Source organism: Micropterus dolomieu, unplaced genomic scaffold, assembly GCF_021292245.1.
Source record: "Micropterus dolomieu isolate WLL.071019.BEF.003 ecotype Adirondacks unplaced genomic scaffold, ASM2129224v1 scaffold_334, whole genome shotgun sequence".
Taxonomy (NCBI): Eukaryota; Metazoa; Chordata; class Actinopteri; order Centrarchiformes; family Centrarchidae; genus Micropterus; species Micropterus dolomieu.
In genome coordinates, this window is record NW_025744322.1 from 2,101 (window position 1) to 18,865 (window position 16,765).

Here is a 16,765-nt window from a genome sequence, read left to right on the forward strand (position 1 = left end):
TGTGTGAAAGTCCGGGTTTGACCCGTCCACCACCCCATCCTCCCTCTTTACACGGACTATGGTTACTATTTATAATACGTCCCTGAGTTCCTCCGTTGCTACCGTCGTGCGGCCACTAGAGGTCCCTAAAAACGCTTTAATCATGGGTCGCAATAAGCTGTACAATAATCAACCTGTCCGGACGTTAGCTGGTGAGGACAGGCTGCTGCAGATGAATTCGTTCCAGTTGTGTTTTGGTATCGACACACATGTACCTGTCACACGTGTTACAGTATACAGTTTCCTCTCCTCCCCCCCAGCTGCTGCTCCTTTGAGGACTACAAACTGACCACCGAGTGGCTGCTGAACCACACGAGTCACCGTCCGAAGGTTGCAGTGATCTGTGGTTCGGGACTCGGTCTGCTGGCCGACGGAGCAGCCAACAAACAGACCTTCAGGTATCAGGACATCCCCAACTTCCCCGTCAGCACAGGTGAGTCTGCCCCGCCCACAATTTCTGAAATGATCTTTCTCTCTCTGATGTAACGTCTGTCTCTCAGTCGCGGGTCATGAAGGCTGTCTGGTGTTTGGGACAATCGAGGACACTGCCTGTGTCTTCATGCAGGGTCACTTCCACCTGTACGAAGGTTACTCCCTCTGTCAGGTGAGTCCAACCCAAAAACACTAACAAGGACCACAAGTGTTCATGTCCATTTTAGCCAGTATGCTGTGGGAGCTGACTTCGACCATCTAAAGGTTGGGCGTGCTGCTCCGTGAGCTCTGTGAACTGGAAACAGCTTCATGTAGCACAGCTGCTTTCCACGAATACGTGAAGCCAAAGTATCCCTCAGCGCTGACGGCAGCACCGCAGATCCTGTTTCCTTTCTGTCTCCATGAGCGTGGCACGTTATCATCAAGTGTTTCTTTATCGCCTTCATGTTAAAAGTCCCGCTGCTGTCATGGTAACGTAACGTTACACCGCGTGTCATCTAACGTTCGGCCGGTTCATATTTCCAGTTTATTTAACGGCCACGTCTGAGCGAGAAAACGGCTGAACCTAACAGTACAGACGGTCTGTGACTGTCTGTGAAATGTTTCAGTGTTTTCTTTGTCCCACACTGAGGCAGAAATACATCTGATTATCAGACATCATTACACAATACTGAAATAAATCCATGTCAAAAACATTTAAAGTTTGCAGTAAAGAAGCCTAATTAATGTCTGTTATTAGGGGTCCAAGCCCGAGTGGGCTGGGAACCGCGACTTCAAGGCATCGCGGGTTCCCAGTACCAGCGGCGCGGCTGGGAACCCTATTGTAATCGTAATTGTAATTGTAATAAAATCCGCACACTTCTACCTCTAGGGGGCGCTATAAGCAAGGTCAATGCGTTTGGGCTTGGAACTCCCGCCTACGAAGTTGTATATCAAAAACCTTATATCCACACGTACGGGGGATCGAGCTGAATCTCCTGGCATAGGCCACGCCCATTTCCGCCTGGACTTTTTTTCCGCTACATTGCAAAAACTGAAAAACATTGAAAATTGAAAAACCTATTTTAATTTAACTCCTCTGAAGCCGCAAGTCCGATCACCACGAAACTTGGCACAGACGATCTCTGGACCAAGCCGCTAAAAGTTTGTAGAGGGAATTTTGATCCGCTAAAAAACATCCTCATTATAAGCTAACAAATTTTTGCCCAAATGCAAAAACTGGATTTTATGTGATATCTTAGGTTTGCAATGGCCGATATACACCAAACTCGGGGACCTTATCTGACACACACAGGTTGGAGTGACGCAGCTCTGAGCCGAGGTCGAGTCCGTCAGGGTCTCGTTGACCAGTGAGGGTCAGATGGAGGTCTGTCTCTCTACTGGTCTGTAGTGGTGAGAAGGGAGCAGCTGTCAATTTACCAGTGGATCTCTTCCAGGTCTCAGGTGTGCTCCTGGTCTCTGGGTAGTAACAGAGGGTTGAGGTTAGGAACAACTGCTCCTTCCTGTTGAGGAGGCAGCTGAGTTGGTTCAGCATCTGGTCAGGGTCTTCCTGGACTCCTCCCTGTGGAAGAGGAGATCCAAGGGCAGACCAGAACCAGCATATCCACCATAACGCTGACTGCTGACTTCTCTCAGGTGACCTTCCCCGTCAGGATCTTTAAGCTGATGGGGGTGGAGTCTATTCTGGTGACGAACGCTTCCGGAGGAATCTGTCCGGACTTCAAAGTCGGTGACATCATGATCATCAAAGACCACATCAACCTGCCGGGATTCGCTGGACAACATCCACTGTTTGGACCCAATGACGAGCGGTGAGACTGTCTGACTCTGTAGGTTTGAGATCGGGTTTCCTTGTCTGTCTCTCAGCCCGCCTGTCTGACGGCCTGTCTGTCTCTCTGTAGGTTTGGGATCAGGTTTCCCTGTATGTCCGATGCTTACAGTAAGGATCTGCGGCGGCTGGCGGTCGATGTGGGCTCTGAGCTTGGCTGCAGTGACTTCATCAGAGAGGGAGTTTACTGCATGGTGAGCGGACCGAACTTTGAAACCATCGCTGAGGCCAGAATGCTTCTGATCCTGGGCTGTGACTCTGTGGGTAAGACAACAAGAGAGGCAGACGGGCAGATGGACAGCCTGTCTTCATCGAGAAGGGGTCTTCCTGGTGAGCTCGTTGATAACTGACGAGTCTTACTGAGTCTCATTAGTCTCATTCTCTTAACCAGAGAACTGTGTCTCAGTTTGTGTCCTTCCATACTCACACCTTTGATGACCTGTTACAGCAGCAGGGGCTTCTGGGAGTTGTAGTGGGAAAACCTGATGGTTGTCTGGGTCCTTGAGAACATTTCAGGGTTCCTTGTTATCTGGTTGAGTTTCCTTAAATAACAACAATCAATTACTCAAATCAGTTTGGAAAAATGCAAACTTAATAAGAGAACTTAATAAGGTGAATAAATGTATTCTCATTCAAATTCTCTTTTCACATTGTGTCCTCCTCCTCAGGTATGAGTACAGTTCCTGAAGTGACGGTGGCGAAGCACTGTGGACTCAGAGTTCTTGGTCTGTCCCTCATCACCAACATGGTCAGATTTATAGACACCTATTACATCTTTGTGACACCTGTGTGACATCTGTTACATCTGTTACACCTGTGTGAAACCTGTGTGAAATCTGTTACATCTGTTACACCTGTATGACACCTGTGTTACATCTGTGTGACACCTGTGTGACACCTGTGTGACATCTGTTACATCTGTTACACCTGTGTGACACCTGTGTGACATCTGTTACACCTGTGTGACACCTGTGTGACACCTGTGTTACATCTCTGACACCTGTGTGACACCCGTGTGACATCTGTGACACCTGTGTGACACCTGTGTGACATCTGTTACATCTGTTATACCTGTGTGACATATGTTACATCTGTTACACCTGTTTGACACCTGTGAGACATCTGTTACACCTGTGTGACACCTGTGAGACATCTGTTACACCTGTGTGACATTTGTTACACCTGTGTAGTACCTGTGAGACATCTGTTACACCTGTGTGACACCTGTATGACATCTGTTACACCTGTGTGACACCTGTTACACCTGTGTGACACCTGTGTGACACCTGTGAGACATCTGTTACACCTGTGTGACACCTGTGTGAAATCTGTTACATCTGTTACACCTGTATGACACCTGTGTTACATCTGTGTGACACCTGTGTGACATCTGTTACATCTGTTACACCTGTGTGACACCTGTGAGACATCTGTTACACCTGTGTGACACCTGTGTGAAATCTGTTACATCTGTTACACCTGTATGACACCTGTGTTACATCTGTGTGACACCTGTGTGACATCTGTTACACCTGTGTGACACCTGTTACATCTGTGACACCTGTATGACACCTGTGTTACATCTGTGTGACACCTGTGTGACATCTGTTACATCTGTTACACATGTGTGACACCTGTGTGACATCTGTTACACCTGTGTGACACCTGTTACATCTGTGACACCTGTGTGACACCTGTGTGACATCTGTGACACCTGTGTGACATCTGTTATACCTGTGTGACATATGTTACATCTGTTACACCTGTTTGACACCTGTGAGACATCTGTTACACCTGTGTGACACCTGTGTGACATATGTTACACCTGTGTGACACCTGTGAGACATCTGTTACACCTGTGTGACACCTGTGAGACATCTGTTACACCTGTGTGACATTTGTTACACCTGTGTAGTACCTGTGAGACATCTGTTACACCTGTGTGACATTTGTTACACCTGTGAGACATCTGTTACACCTGTGTGACACCTGTGAGACATCTGTTACACCTGTGTGACACCTGTGAGACATCTGTTACACCTGTGTGACACCTGTGAGACATCTGTTACACCTGTGTGACACCTGTATGACATCTGTTACACCTGTGTGACACCTGTGTGACATATGTTAAACCTGTGTGACACCTGTGAGACCTGTGTGACACATGTGTGACACCTGTGTGAAATCTGTTACATCTGTTACACCTGTATGACACCTGTGTTACATCTGTGTGACACCTGTGTGACATCTGTTACATCTGTTACACCTGTGTGACACCTGTGTGACATCTGTTACATCTGTTACACCTGTGTGACACCTGTGTGACATCTGTTACATCTGTTACACCTGTGTGACACCTGTGTGACATCTGTTACACCTGTGAGACACCTGTGTGACACCTGTGAGACACCTGTGAGACATCTGTTACACCTGTGTGACACCTGTAAGACATCTGTTACACCTGTGTGACACGTGTGACATCTGTTACACCTGTGAGACACTTTGGTGACATCTGTTACATCTGTTACACCTGGGTGACACCTGTGTGACATCGGCTACACCTGGGTGACACCTGTGTGACATATGTTAAACCTGTGTGACACCTGTGAGACATCTGTTACACCTGTGTGACACCTGTGTGAAATCTGTTACATCTGTTACACCTGTATGACACCTGTGTTACATCTGTGTGACACCTGTGTGACATCTGTTACATCTGTTACACATGTGTGACACCTGTGTGACATCTGTTACACCTGTGTGACACCTGTTACATCTGTGACACCTGTGTGACACCTGTGTGACATCTGTGACACCTGTGTGACATCTGTTACATCTGTTATACCTGTGTGACATATGTTACACCTGTTTGACACCTGTGAGACATCTGTTACACCTGTGTGACACCTGTGTGACATATGTTACACCTGTGTGACACCTGTGAGACATCTGTTACACCTGTGTGACACCTGTGAGACATCTGTTACACCTGTGTGACATTTGTTACACCTGTGTAGTACCTGTGAGACATCTGTTACACCTGTGTGACACCTGTGAGACATCTTTTACACCTGTGTGACACCTGTTACACCTGTGTGACATTTGTTACACCTGTGTGACACCTGTTACACCTGTGTGACATTTGTTACATCTGTTACATCTGTTACATCTGTTACACCTGTGTGACACCTGTGTGACATCTGTTACACCTGTGTGACACCTGTGAGACACCTGTGAGACACCTGTGAGACACCTGTGAGACATCTGTTACACCTGTGTGACACATGTGACATCTGTTACACCTGTGAGACACTTTGGTGACATCTGTTACATCTGTTACACCTGTGTGACATCTGTTACATATGTTACACCTGTGTGACACCTGTGAGACATCTGTTACACCTGTGTGACACCTGTGTGACATATGTTACACCTGTGTGACACCTGTGAGACATCTGTTACACCTGTGTGACACCTGTGAGACATCTGTTACACCTGTGTGACATTTGTTACACCTGTGTAGTACCTGTGAGACATCTGTTACACCTGTGTGACACCTGTGAGACATCTTTTACACCTGTGTGACACCTGTTACACCTGTGTGACATTTGTTACACCTGTGTGACACCTGTTACACCTGTGTGACATTTGTTACATCTGTTACATCTGTTACATCTGTTACACCTGTGTGACACCTGTGTGACATCTGTTACACCTGTGTGACACCTGTGAGACACCTGTGAGACACCTGTGAGACACCTGTGAGACATCTGTTACACCTGTGTGACACATGTGACATCTGTTACACCTGTGAGACACTTTGGTGACATCTGTTACATCTGTTACACCTGTGTGACATCTGTTACATATGTTACACCTGTGTGACACCTGTGAGACATCTGTTACACCTGTGTGACACCTGTGTGACATATGTTACACCTGTGTGACACCTGTGAGACATCTGTTACACCTGTGTGACACCTGTGAGACATCTGTTACACCTGTGTGACACCTGTGTGACATATGTTACACCTGTGTGACACCTGTGAGTCATCTGTTACACCTGTGAGACATCTGTTACACCTGTGTGACATTTGTTACACCTGTGTAGTACCTGTGAGACATCTGTTACACCTGTGTGACATTTGTTACACCTGTGTAGTACCTGTGAGACATCTGTTACACCTGTGTGACACCTGTGAGACATCTGTTACACCTGTGTGACACCTGTTACACCTGTGTGACATTTGATACATCTGTTACATCTGTTACACCTGTGTGACACCTGCGTGACATCTGTTACACCTGTGTGACACCTGTGTGACACCTGTGAGACACCTGTGAGACATCTGTTACACCTGTGTGACACCTGTGAGACATCTGTTACACCTGTGTGACACATGTGACATCTGTTACACCTGTGAGACACTTTGGTGACATCTGTTACATCTGTTACACCTGTGTGACATCTGTTACATCTGTTACACCTGTGTGACACCTGTGTGACATATGTTACACCTGTGTGACACCTGTGAGACATCTGTTACACCTGTGTGACACCTGTGTGACATATGTTACACCTGTGTGACACCTGTGAGACATCTGTTACACCTGTGTGACACCTGTGAGACACCTGTGTGACACCTGTGTGACACCTGTGTGACACCTGTGAGACACCTGTGAGACACCTGTGTGACATCTGTTACATCTGTTACACCTTTTTGACATTTGTTACACCTGTGTAGTACCTGTGTGACATCTGTTACATCTGTTACACCTGTGTGACATCTGTGTGACATCTGTTACACCTGTGTGACATCTGTGTGACATCTGTGTGACACCTGTGTGACATATGTTACATCTGTTACACCTGTGTAGTACCTGTGTGACATCTGTGTGACATATGTTACAACTGTTACACATGTGTAGTACCTGTGTGACATCTGTGACATCTGTTACACCTGTGTGACATCTGTTACATCTGTTACACGTGTGACACCTGTGAGACACCTGTTACACCTGTGTTACATCTGTGTGACACCTGTGTGACACCTGTGAGACATCTGTTACACCTGTGTGACACCTGTGTGACATCTGTTACACCTGTGTGACACCTGTGTGACATCTGTTACATCTGTTACACCTGTGTGACACCTGTGTGACACCTGTTACACCTGTGTGACACCTGTGTGACACCTGTGTGACATCTGTTACATCTGTTATACCTGTGTGACATATGTTACATCTGTTACACCTGTTTGACACCTGTGTTACATCTGTTACACCTGTGTGACACCTGTGTGACACCTGAGAGAGAGAAAGAGAGAGAGAGGGCAAGAGACTACCGGAAAGGGCAGAAGTCGAGTTAGTAACATGCATTAATGGGATGAGGTTGCGTACAGAGGGAGAGAAAGTAGAGGAGAGAGGAGCTCAGTGCATCATGGGAAATCCCCCGGCAGTCTAGGCCTATAGCAGCATAACTAAGGGATGGTTCAGGACTCACCTGAGCAAGCCCTAACTATAAACTTTATCAAAGAGGAAAGTCTTAAGCCTACTCTTAAATGTGGAGATGGTGTCGGCCTCCTGAACCCAAACTGGAACCTGGTTCCACACCTGTGTGACACCTGTGTGACACCTGTTACACCTGTGTGACATCTGGTACATCTGTTACATCTGTGTGACACCTGTTACATCTGTGTGACACCTGTGAGACACCTGTTACACCTGTGAGACACCTGTTACACCTGTGAGACACCTGTTACACCTGTGTGACATCTGTTACATCTGTTACACCTGTGTGACATCTGTTACATCTGTTACACCTGTGTGACATCTGTGTGACACGTGAGACACCTGTGTGACACCTGTTACACCTGTGTGACATCTGTTACACCTGTGTGACATCTGTTACACCTGTGTGACATCTGTTACACCTGTGTGACATCTGTGTGACACCTGTGTGACATCTGTGTGACACCTGTTACACCTGTGTGACATCTGTGTGACACCTGTTACACCTGTGTGACATCTGTTACACCTGTGTGACACCTGTGTGACATCTGTGTGACATCTGTGTGACACCTGTTACACCTGTGTGACATTTGATACACCTGTGTAGTACCTGTGTGACATCTGTTACACCTCTTACATCTGTTACACCTGTGTGACACCTGTGTGACATCTGTTACACGTGTGACACGTGAGACATCTGTTACACGTGTGACACGTGAGACATCTGTTACACGTGTGACACGTGAGACATCTGTTACACCTGTGTGACACCTGTGAGACACCCGTGTGAGACATCTGTTACATCTGGTACACCTGTGTGCCACCTGTTACACCTATGTGACATCTGTTACACCTGTGTAGTACCTGTGTGACACCTGTGAGACACCTGTGTGACACCTGTGTGCCACCTGTTACACCTATGTGACATCTGTTACACCTGTGTAGTACCCGTGTGACACCTGTGTGACATCTGTTACACCCGTGTGACATCTGTTACACCTGTGTGACATCTGTTACACCCGTGTGACACCTGTGTGACATCGGTTACACCCGTGTGACACCTGCGAGACATCTGTTATACCTGTGTGACATCTGTGTGCCACCTGTTATACCTGTGTGACATCTGTGTGCCACCTGTTACACCTGTGTGACATCTGTGTGCCACATGTTACACCTGTGTGACATCTGTGACACCTGTTACACCTGTGTGACACCTGTTACACCTGTGTGACATCTGTTACATCTGTTACACCTGTGTGACACCTGTGTGACACCTGAGAGAGAGAGAGAGAGAGAGAGAGAGAGGGCAAGAGACTACCGGAAAGGGCAGAAGTCGAGTTAGTAACATGCATTAATGGGATGAGGTTGCGTACAGAGGGAGAGAAAGTAGAGGAGAGAGGAGCTCAGTGCATCATGGGAAATCCCCCGGCAGTCTAGGCCTATAGCAGCATGACTAAGGGATGGTTCAGGACTCACCTGAGCCAGCCCTAACTATAAACTTTATCAAAGAGAAAAGTCTTAAGCCTACTCTTAAATGTGGAGATGGTGTCTGCCTCCTGAACCCAAACTGGAACCTGGTTCCACACCTGTGTGACACCTGTGAGACATCTGTGTGACACCTGTTACACCTGTGAGACATCTGTTACATCTGTTACACCTGTGAGACATCTGTTACATCTGTTACACCTGTGTGACATCTGTGACATCTGTTACACCTGTGTGACATCTGTTACACCTGTGTGACATCTATTACACCTGTGTGACATCTATGTGACATCTGTTACACCTGTGTGACATCTGTGTGACACCTGTGTGACACCTGTTACACCTGTGTGACATCTGGTACATCTGTTACACCTGTGTGACATCTGTGTGACACCTGTTACATCTGTGTGACACCTGTTACACCTGTGTGACATCTGTGTGACACCTGTTACACCTGTGTGACATCTGTGTGACACCTGTTACATCTGTGTGACACCTGTTACATCTGTGTGACACGTGTGAGACACCTGTTACACCTGTGAGACACCTGTTACACCTGTGTGACATCTGTTACATCTGTTACACCTGTGTGACATCTGTGTGACACCTGTTACACCTGTGTGACATCTGTTGCATCTGTTACACCTGTGAGACATCTGTTACATCTTTTACACCTGTGTGACATCTGTGACATCTGTTACACCTGTGTGACATCTGTTACACCTGTGTGACATCTGTGTGACATCTGTTACACCTGTGTGACATCTGTGTGACATCTGTTACATCTGTGTGACACCTGTTACACCTGTGTGACATCTGTGTGACACCTGTTACACCTGTGTGACATCTGTTACACCTGCGTGACACCTGTGAGACACCTGTTACACCTGTGTGACACCTGTGAGACACCTGTTACACCTGTGAGACACCTGTTACACCTGTGTGACATCTGTTACACCTGTGTGACACCTGTGACATCTGTGTGACATCTGTGTGAGACCTGTTACACCTGTGTGACATCTGTGACACCTGTTACACCTGTGTGACATCTGTGTGACATCTGTTACACCTGTGTGACACCTGTGAGACATCTGTGTGACACCTGTTAAACCTGTGAGACATCCGTTACACCTGTGAGACATCTGTTACACCTGTGAGACATCTGTTACACCTGTGTGACATCTGTGTGACAACTGTTACACCTGTGTGACACCTGTTACACCTGTGTGACATCTGTTACACCTGTGTGACATCTGTGTGACACCTGTTACATCTGTGTGACACCTGTTACACCTGTTACATCTGTGTGACACCTGTGACACCTGTGTGACATCTGTGTGACACCTGTTACACCTGTGAGACATCTGTGTGACACCTGTTACACCTGTGTGACATCTGTGTGACACCTGTTACACCTGTGTGACATCTGTTACACCTGCGTGACACCTGTGAGACACCTGTTACACCTGTGTGACACCTGTGAGACACCTGTTACACCTGTGTGACACCTGTGAGACACCTGTTACACCTGTGTGACATCTGTTACACCTGTGTGACATCTGTGTGAGACCTGTTACACCTGTGTGACATCTGTGACACCTGTTACACCTGTGTGACATCTGTGTGACATCTGTTACACCTGTGTGACATCTGTGTGACACCTGTTAAACCTGTGAGACATCCGTTACACCTGTGAGACATCTGTTACACCTGTGAGACATCTGTTACACCTGTGTGACATCTGTGTGACATCTGTTACACCTGTGTGACATCTGTGTGACACCTGTTACACCTGTGTGACATCTGTTACACCTGTGTGACATCTGTGTGACACCTGTTACATCTGTGTGACACCTGTTACACCTGTTACATCTGTGTGACACCTGTGACACCTGTGTGACATCTGTGTGACACCTGTGTGACATCTGTGTGACACCTGTTACACCTGTGAGACATCTGTGTGACACCTGTGAGACATCTGTTACATCCGTTACACCTGTGTGACATCTGTTACATCTGTTACACCTGTGAGACATCTGTTACACCTGTGTAGTACCTGTGAGACATCTGTTACACCTGTGTGACACCTGTGAGACATCTGTTACACCTGTGTGACACCTGTGTGACACCTGTGAGACATCTGTTACACCTGTGAGACATCTGTTACACCTGTGTGACACCTGTGTGACATCTGTGTGACACCTGTTACATCTGTGTGACACCTGTTACACCTGTGTGACACCTGTTACACCTGTGAGACATCTGTTACATCCGTTACACCTGTGTGACATCTGTTACATCTGTTACACCTGTGAGACATCTGTTACACCTGTGTAGTACCTGTGAGACATCTGTTACACCTGTGTGACACCTGTGAGACATCTGTTACACCTGTGTGACACCTGTGTGACACCTGTGAGACATCTGTTACACCTGTGAGACATCTGTTACACCTGTGTGACACCTGTGTGACATCTGTGTGACACCTGTTACATCTGTGTGACACCTGTTACACCTGTGTGACACCTGTTACACCTGTGAGACATCTGTTACATCCGTTACACCTGTGTGACATCTGTTACATCTGTTACACCTGTGAGACATCTGTTACACCTGTGTAGTACCTGTGAGACATCTGTTACACCTGTGTGACACCTGTGAGACATCTGTTACACCTGTGTGACACCTGTGTGACACCTGTGAGACATCTGTTACACCTGTGAGACATCTGTTACACCTGTGTGACACCTGTGTGACATCTGTGTGACACCTGTTACATCTGTGTGACACCTGTTACACCTGTGTGACACCTGTTACACCTGTGAGACATCTGTTACATCCGTTACACCTGTGTGACATCTGTTACATCTGTTACACCTGTGAGACATCTGTTACACCTGTGTAGTACCTGTGAGACATCTGTTACACCTGTGTGACACCTGTGAGACATCTGTTACACCTGTGTGACACCTGTGAGACATCTGTTACACCTGTGAGACATCTGTTACACCTGTGTGACACCTGTGAGACATCTGTTACACCTGTGTGACACCTGTGTGACATCTGTTACACCTGTGTGACACCTGTTACACCTGTGTGACATTTGTTACACCTGTGTGACACCTGTTAAACCTGTGTGACATTTGTTACATCTGTTACATCTGTTACACCTGTGTGACACCTGTTAGACATCTGTTACACCTTTGTGACACCTGTGAGACATCTGTTACACCTGTGTGACACCTGTGAGACACCTGTTACAGCTGTGTGACACCTGTGAGACACCTGTGTGACACCTGTGAGACACCTGTGTGACATCTGTTACATCTGTTACACCTTTTTGACATTTGTTACACCTGTGTAGTACCTGTGTGACATCTGTTACATCTGTTACACCTGTGTGACATCTGTGTGACATCTATTACATCTGTGTGACATCTGTGTGACATCTGTTACATCTGTTATACCTGTGTGACACCTGTGTGACATCTGTGTGACATATGTTACATCTGTTACACCTGTGTAGTACCTGTGTGACATCTGTGTGACATATGTGACATCTGTTACACCTGTGTGACACCTGTGTGACATCTGTTACACCTGTGTGACACCTGTGTGACATCTGTTACATCTGTTACACCTGTGTGACACCTGTGAGACACCTGTTACACCTGTGTGACACCTGTGAGACACCTGTTACAGCTGTGAGACACCTGTGTGACACCTGTGTGACACCTGTGTGACATCTGTTACATCTGTTACACCTGTGTGACACCTGTGTGACATCTGTTACACCTGTGTGACACCTGTGTGACACCTGTGTGACATCTGTTACATCTGTTATACCTGTGTGACATATGTTACATCTGTTACACCTGTTTGACACCTGTGTGACACCTGTGTTACATCTGTGTGACACCTGTGTGACATCTGTTACACCTGTGTAGTACCTGTGTGACATCTGTTACATCTGTTACACTTGTGTGACACCTGTGAGACACCTGTTACACCTGTGTGACACTTGTGAGACATCTGTTATACCTGTGTGACATCTGTTACCCCTGTGTTCCACCTGTTACACCTGTGTGCCACCTGTTAGACCTATGTGACATCTGTTACACCTATGTGACATCTGTTACACCTGTGTAGTACCTGTGTGACATCTGTTACATCTCTTACATCTGTTACACCTGTGAGACATCTGTTACACCTGTGTGACAACTGTGAGACATCAGTTACACCTGTGTGACACCTGTGAGACATCTGTTACACGTGTGACACGTGAGACATCTGTTACACGTGTGACACGTGAGACATCTGTTACACGTGTGACACGTGTGACATCTGTTACACCTGTGTGACACCTGTGAGACACCCGTGTGCCACCTGTGTGACACCTGTGTAGTACCTGTGTGACACCTGTTACATCTGTTACACCTGTGTGACATCTGTGTGACATCTATTACATCTGTGTGACATCTGTTACATCTGTTATACCTGTGTGACACCTGTGTGACATCTGTGTGACATATGTTACATCTGTTACACCTGTGTAGTACCTGTGTGACATCTGTGTGACATATGTTACATCTGTTACACATGTGTAGTACCTGTGTGACATCTGTTACACCTGTGTGACACCTGTGTGACATCTGTTACATCTGTTACACCTGTGTGACACCTGTGAGACACCTGTTACACCTGTGTGACACCTGTGAGACACCTGTTACAGCTGTGAGACACCTGTGTGACAGCTGTGTGACACCTGTGTGACATCTGTTACATCTGTTACACCTGTGTGACACCTGTGTGACATCTGTTACATCTGTTATACCTGTGTGACATATGTTACATCTGTTACACCTGTTTGACACCTGTGTGACACCTGTGTTACATCTGTGTGACACCTGTGTGACATCTGTTACACCTGTGTAGTACCTGTGTGACATCTGTTACATCTGTTACATCTGTTACACTTGTGTGACACCTGTGAGACACCTGTTACACCTGTGTGACACTTGTGAGACATCTGTTATACCTGTGTGACATCTGTTACCCCTGTGTGCCACCTGTTACACCTGTGTGCCACCTGTTAGACCTATGTGACATCTGTTACACCTATGTGACATCTGTTACACCTGTGTAGTACCTGTGTGACATCTGTTACATCTCTTACATCTGTTACACCTGTGAGACATCTGTTACACCTGTGTGACACCTGTGAGACATCTGTTACACCTGTGTGACACCTGTGAGACATCTGTTACACGTGTGACACGTGAGACATCTGTTACACGTGTGACACGTGAGACATCTGTTACACCTGTGTGACATCGCTTACACCCGTGTGACACCTGTGTGACATCGGTTACACCCGTGTGACACCTGCGAGACATCTGTTATACCTGTGTGACATCTCTGTGCCACCTGTTATACCTGTGTGACATCTGTGTGCCACCTGTTACACCTGTGTGACATCTGTTACATCTGTTACACCTGTGAGACATCTGTTACATCTGTTACACCTGTGTGACATCTGTTACACCTGTGTGACATCTGTTACACCTGTGTGACATCTGTTACACCTGTGTGACATCTGTTACACCTGTGTGACATCTGTGTGACATCTGTTACACCTGTGTGACATCTGTGTGACACCTGTGTGACACCTGTTACACCTGTGTGACATCTGTGTGACACGTGTGACATCTGTGTGACACCTGTTACATCTGTGTGACACCTGTTACATCTGTGTGACACCTGTTACACCTGTGAGACACCTGTTACACCTGTGAGACACCTGTTACACCTGTGTGACATCTGTGTGACATCTGTTACACCTGTGTGACATCCGTTACACCTGTGAGACATCCGTTACACCTGTGAGACATCCGTTACACCTGTGAGACATCTGTTACACCTGTGAGACATCTGTTACACCTGTGTGACATCTGTGTGACACGTGTGACACCTGTGTGACACCTGTTACACCTGTGTGACATCTGTTACACCTGTGTGACATCTGTTACATCTGTGTGACACCTGTTACAACTGTTACATCTGTGTGACACCTGTGACATCTGTGAGACATCTGTTACATCTGTTACACCTGTGTGACATCTGTTACATCTGTTACACCTGTGTGACATCTGTTACATCTGTTACACCTGTGTGACATCTGTGTGACACCTGTTACACATGTGTGACATCTGTTACATCTGTTACACCTGTGTGACATCTGTGTGACATCTGTTACACCTGTGTGACATCTGTGAGACATCTGTTACACCTGTGAGACATCTGTGTGACACCTGTTACACCTGTGTGACATCTGTGTGACACCTGTGTGACATCTGTGTGACACCTGTTACACCTGTGTGACACCTGTTACACCTGTGTGACATCTGTTACACCTGTGTGACACCTGTTACACCTGTGTGACATCTGTTACACCTGTGTGACATCTGTGTGACACCTGTGTGACACCTGTTACACCTGTGTGACATTTGTTACACCTGTGTGACATTTGTTACACCTGTGTAGTACCTGTGTGACATCTGTTACATCTCTTACATCTGTTACACCTGTGTGACATCTGTTACACCTGTGTGACACCTGTGAGACATCTGTTACACGTGTGACACGTGAGACATCTGTTACACGTGTGACACGTGAGACATCTGTTACACGTGTGACACCTGTGAGACACCAGTGTGAGACATCTTTTACATCTGTGACACCTGTGTGCCACCTGTTACACCTATGTGACACCTGTGTGCCACCTGTTACACCTATGTGACATCTGTTACACCTGTGTAGTACCCGTGTGACACCTGTGTGACATCTGTTACACCCGTGTGACATCTGTTACACCCGTGTGACATCTGTTTCAACCGTGTGACATCTGTTACACCCGTGTGACACCTGTGTGACATCTGTTACACCCGTGTGACACCTGTGTGACATCGGTTACACCCGTGTGACACCTGCGAGACATCTGTTATACCTGTGTGACATCTGTGTGCCACCTGTTATACCTGTGTGACATCTGTGTGCCACCTTTTACACCTGTGTGACATCTGTGTGCCACCTGTTACACCTGTGTGACATCTGTGACACCTGTTACACCTGTGTGAGATCTGTGACACCTGTTACACCTGTGTGACACCTGTTACACCTGTTACACCTGTGTGACATCTGTTACATCTGTTACACCTGTGTGACACCTGTGTGACACCTGAGAGAGAGAGAGAGAGAGAGAGAGGGCAAGAGACTACCGGAAAGGGCAGAAGTCGAGTTAGTAACATGCATTAATGGGATGAGGTTGCGTACAGAGGGAGAGAAAGTAGAGGAGAGAGGAGCTCAGTGCATCATGGGAAATCCCCCGGCAGTCTAGGCCTATAGCAGCATAACTAAGGGATGGTTCAGGACTCACCTGAGCCAGCCCTAACTATAAACTTTATCAAAGAG

At 46.9% G+C, this 16,765-nt stretch overlaps 1 protein-coding gene across 1 annotated transcript in view; it reads left to right on the plus strand.

The window, feature by feature from the left end:
* Window positions 1–299: 299 nt before the first annotated feature.
* Window positions 300–16,765, plus strand: part of pnp4b (purine nucleoside phosphorylase 4b) — a gene marked incomplete at its 5' end in the record, with an annotated part of 18,560 nt that continues 2,094 nt past the window's right edge. The window contains 5 exons of the mRNA XM_046043444.1: window positions 300–472; window positions 540–643; window positions 2,107–2,282; window positions 2,373–2,563; window positions 2,968–3,047. Of these exons, the coding sequence (XP_045899400.1) occupies window positions 300–472; window positions 540–643; window positions 2,107–2,282; window positions 2,373–2,563; window positions 2,968–3,047 (724 nt within the window). The remainder of the gene's footprint in view (window positions 473–539; window positions 644–2,106; window positions 2,283–2,372; window positions 2,564–2,967; window positions 3,048–16,765) is intronic.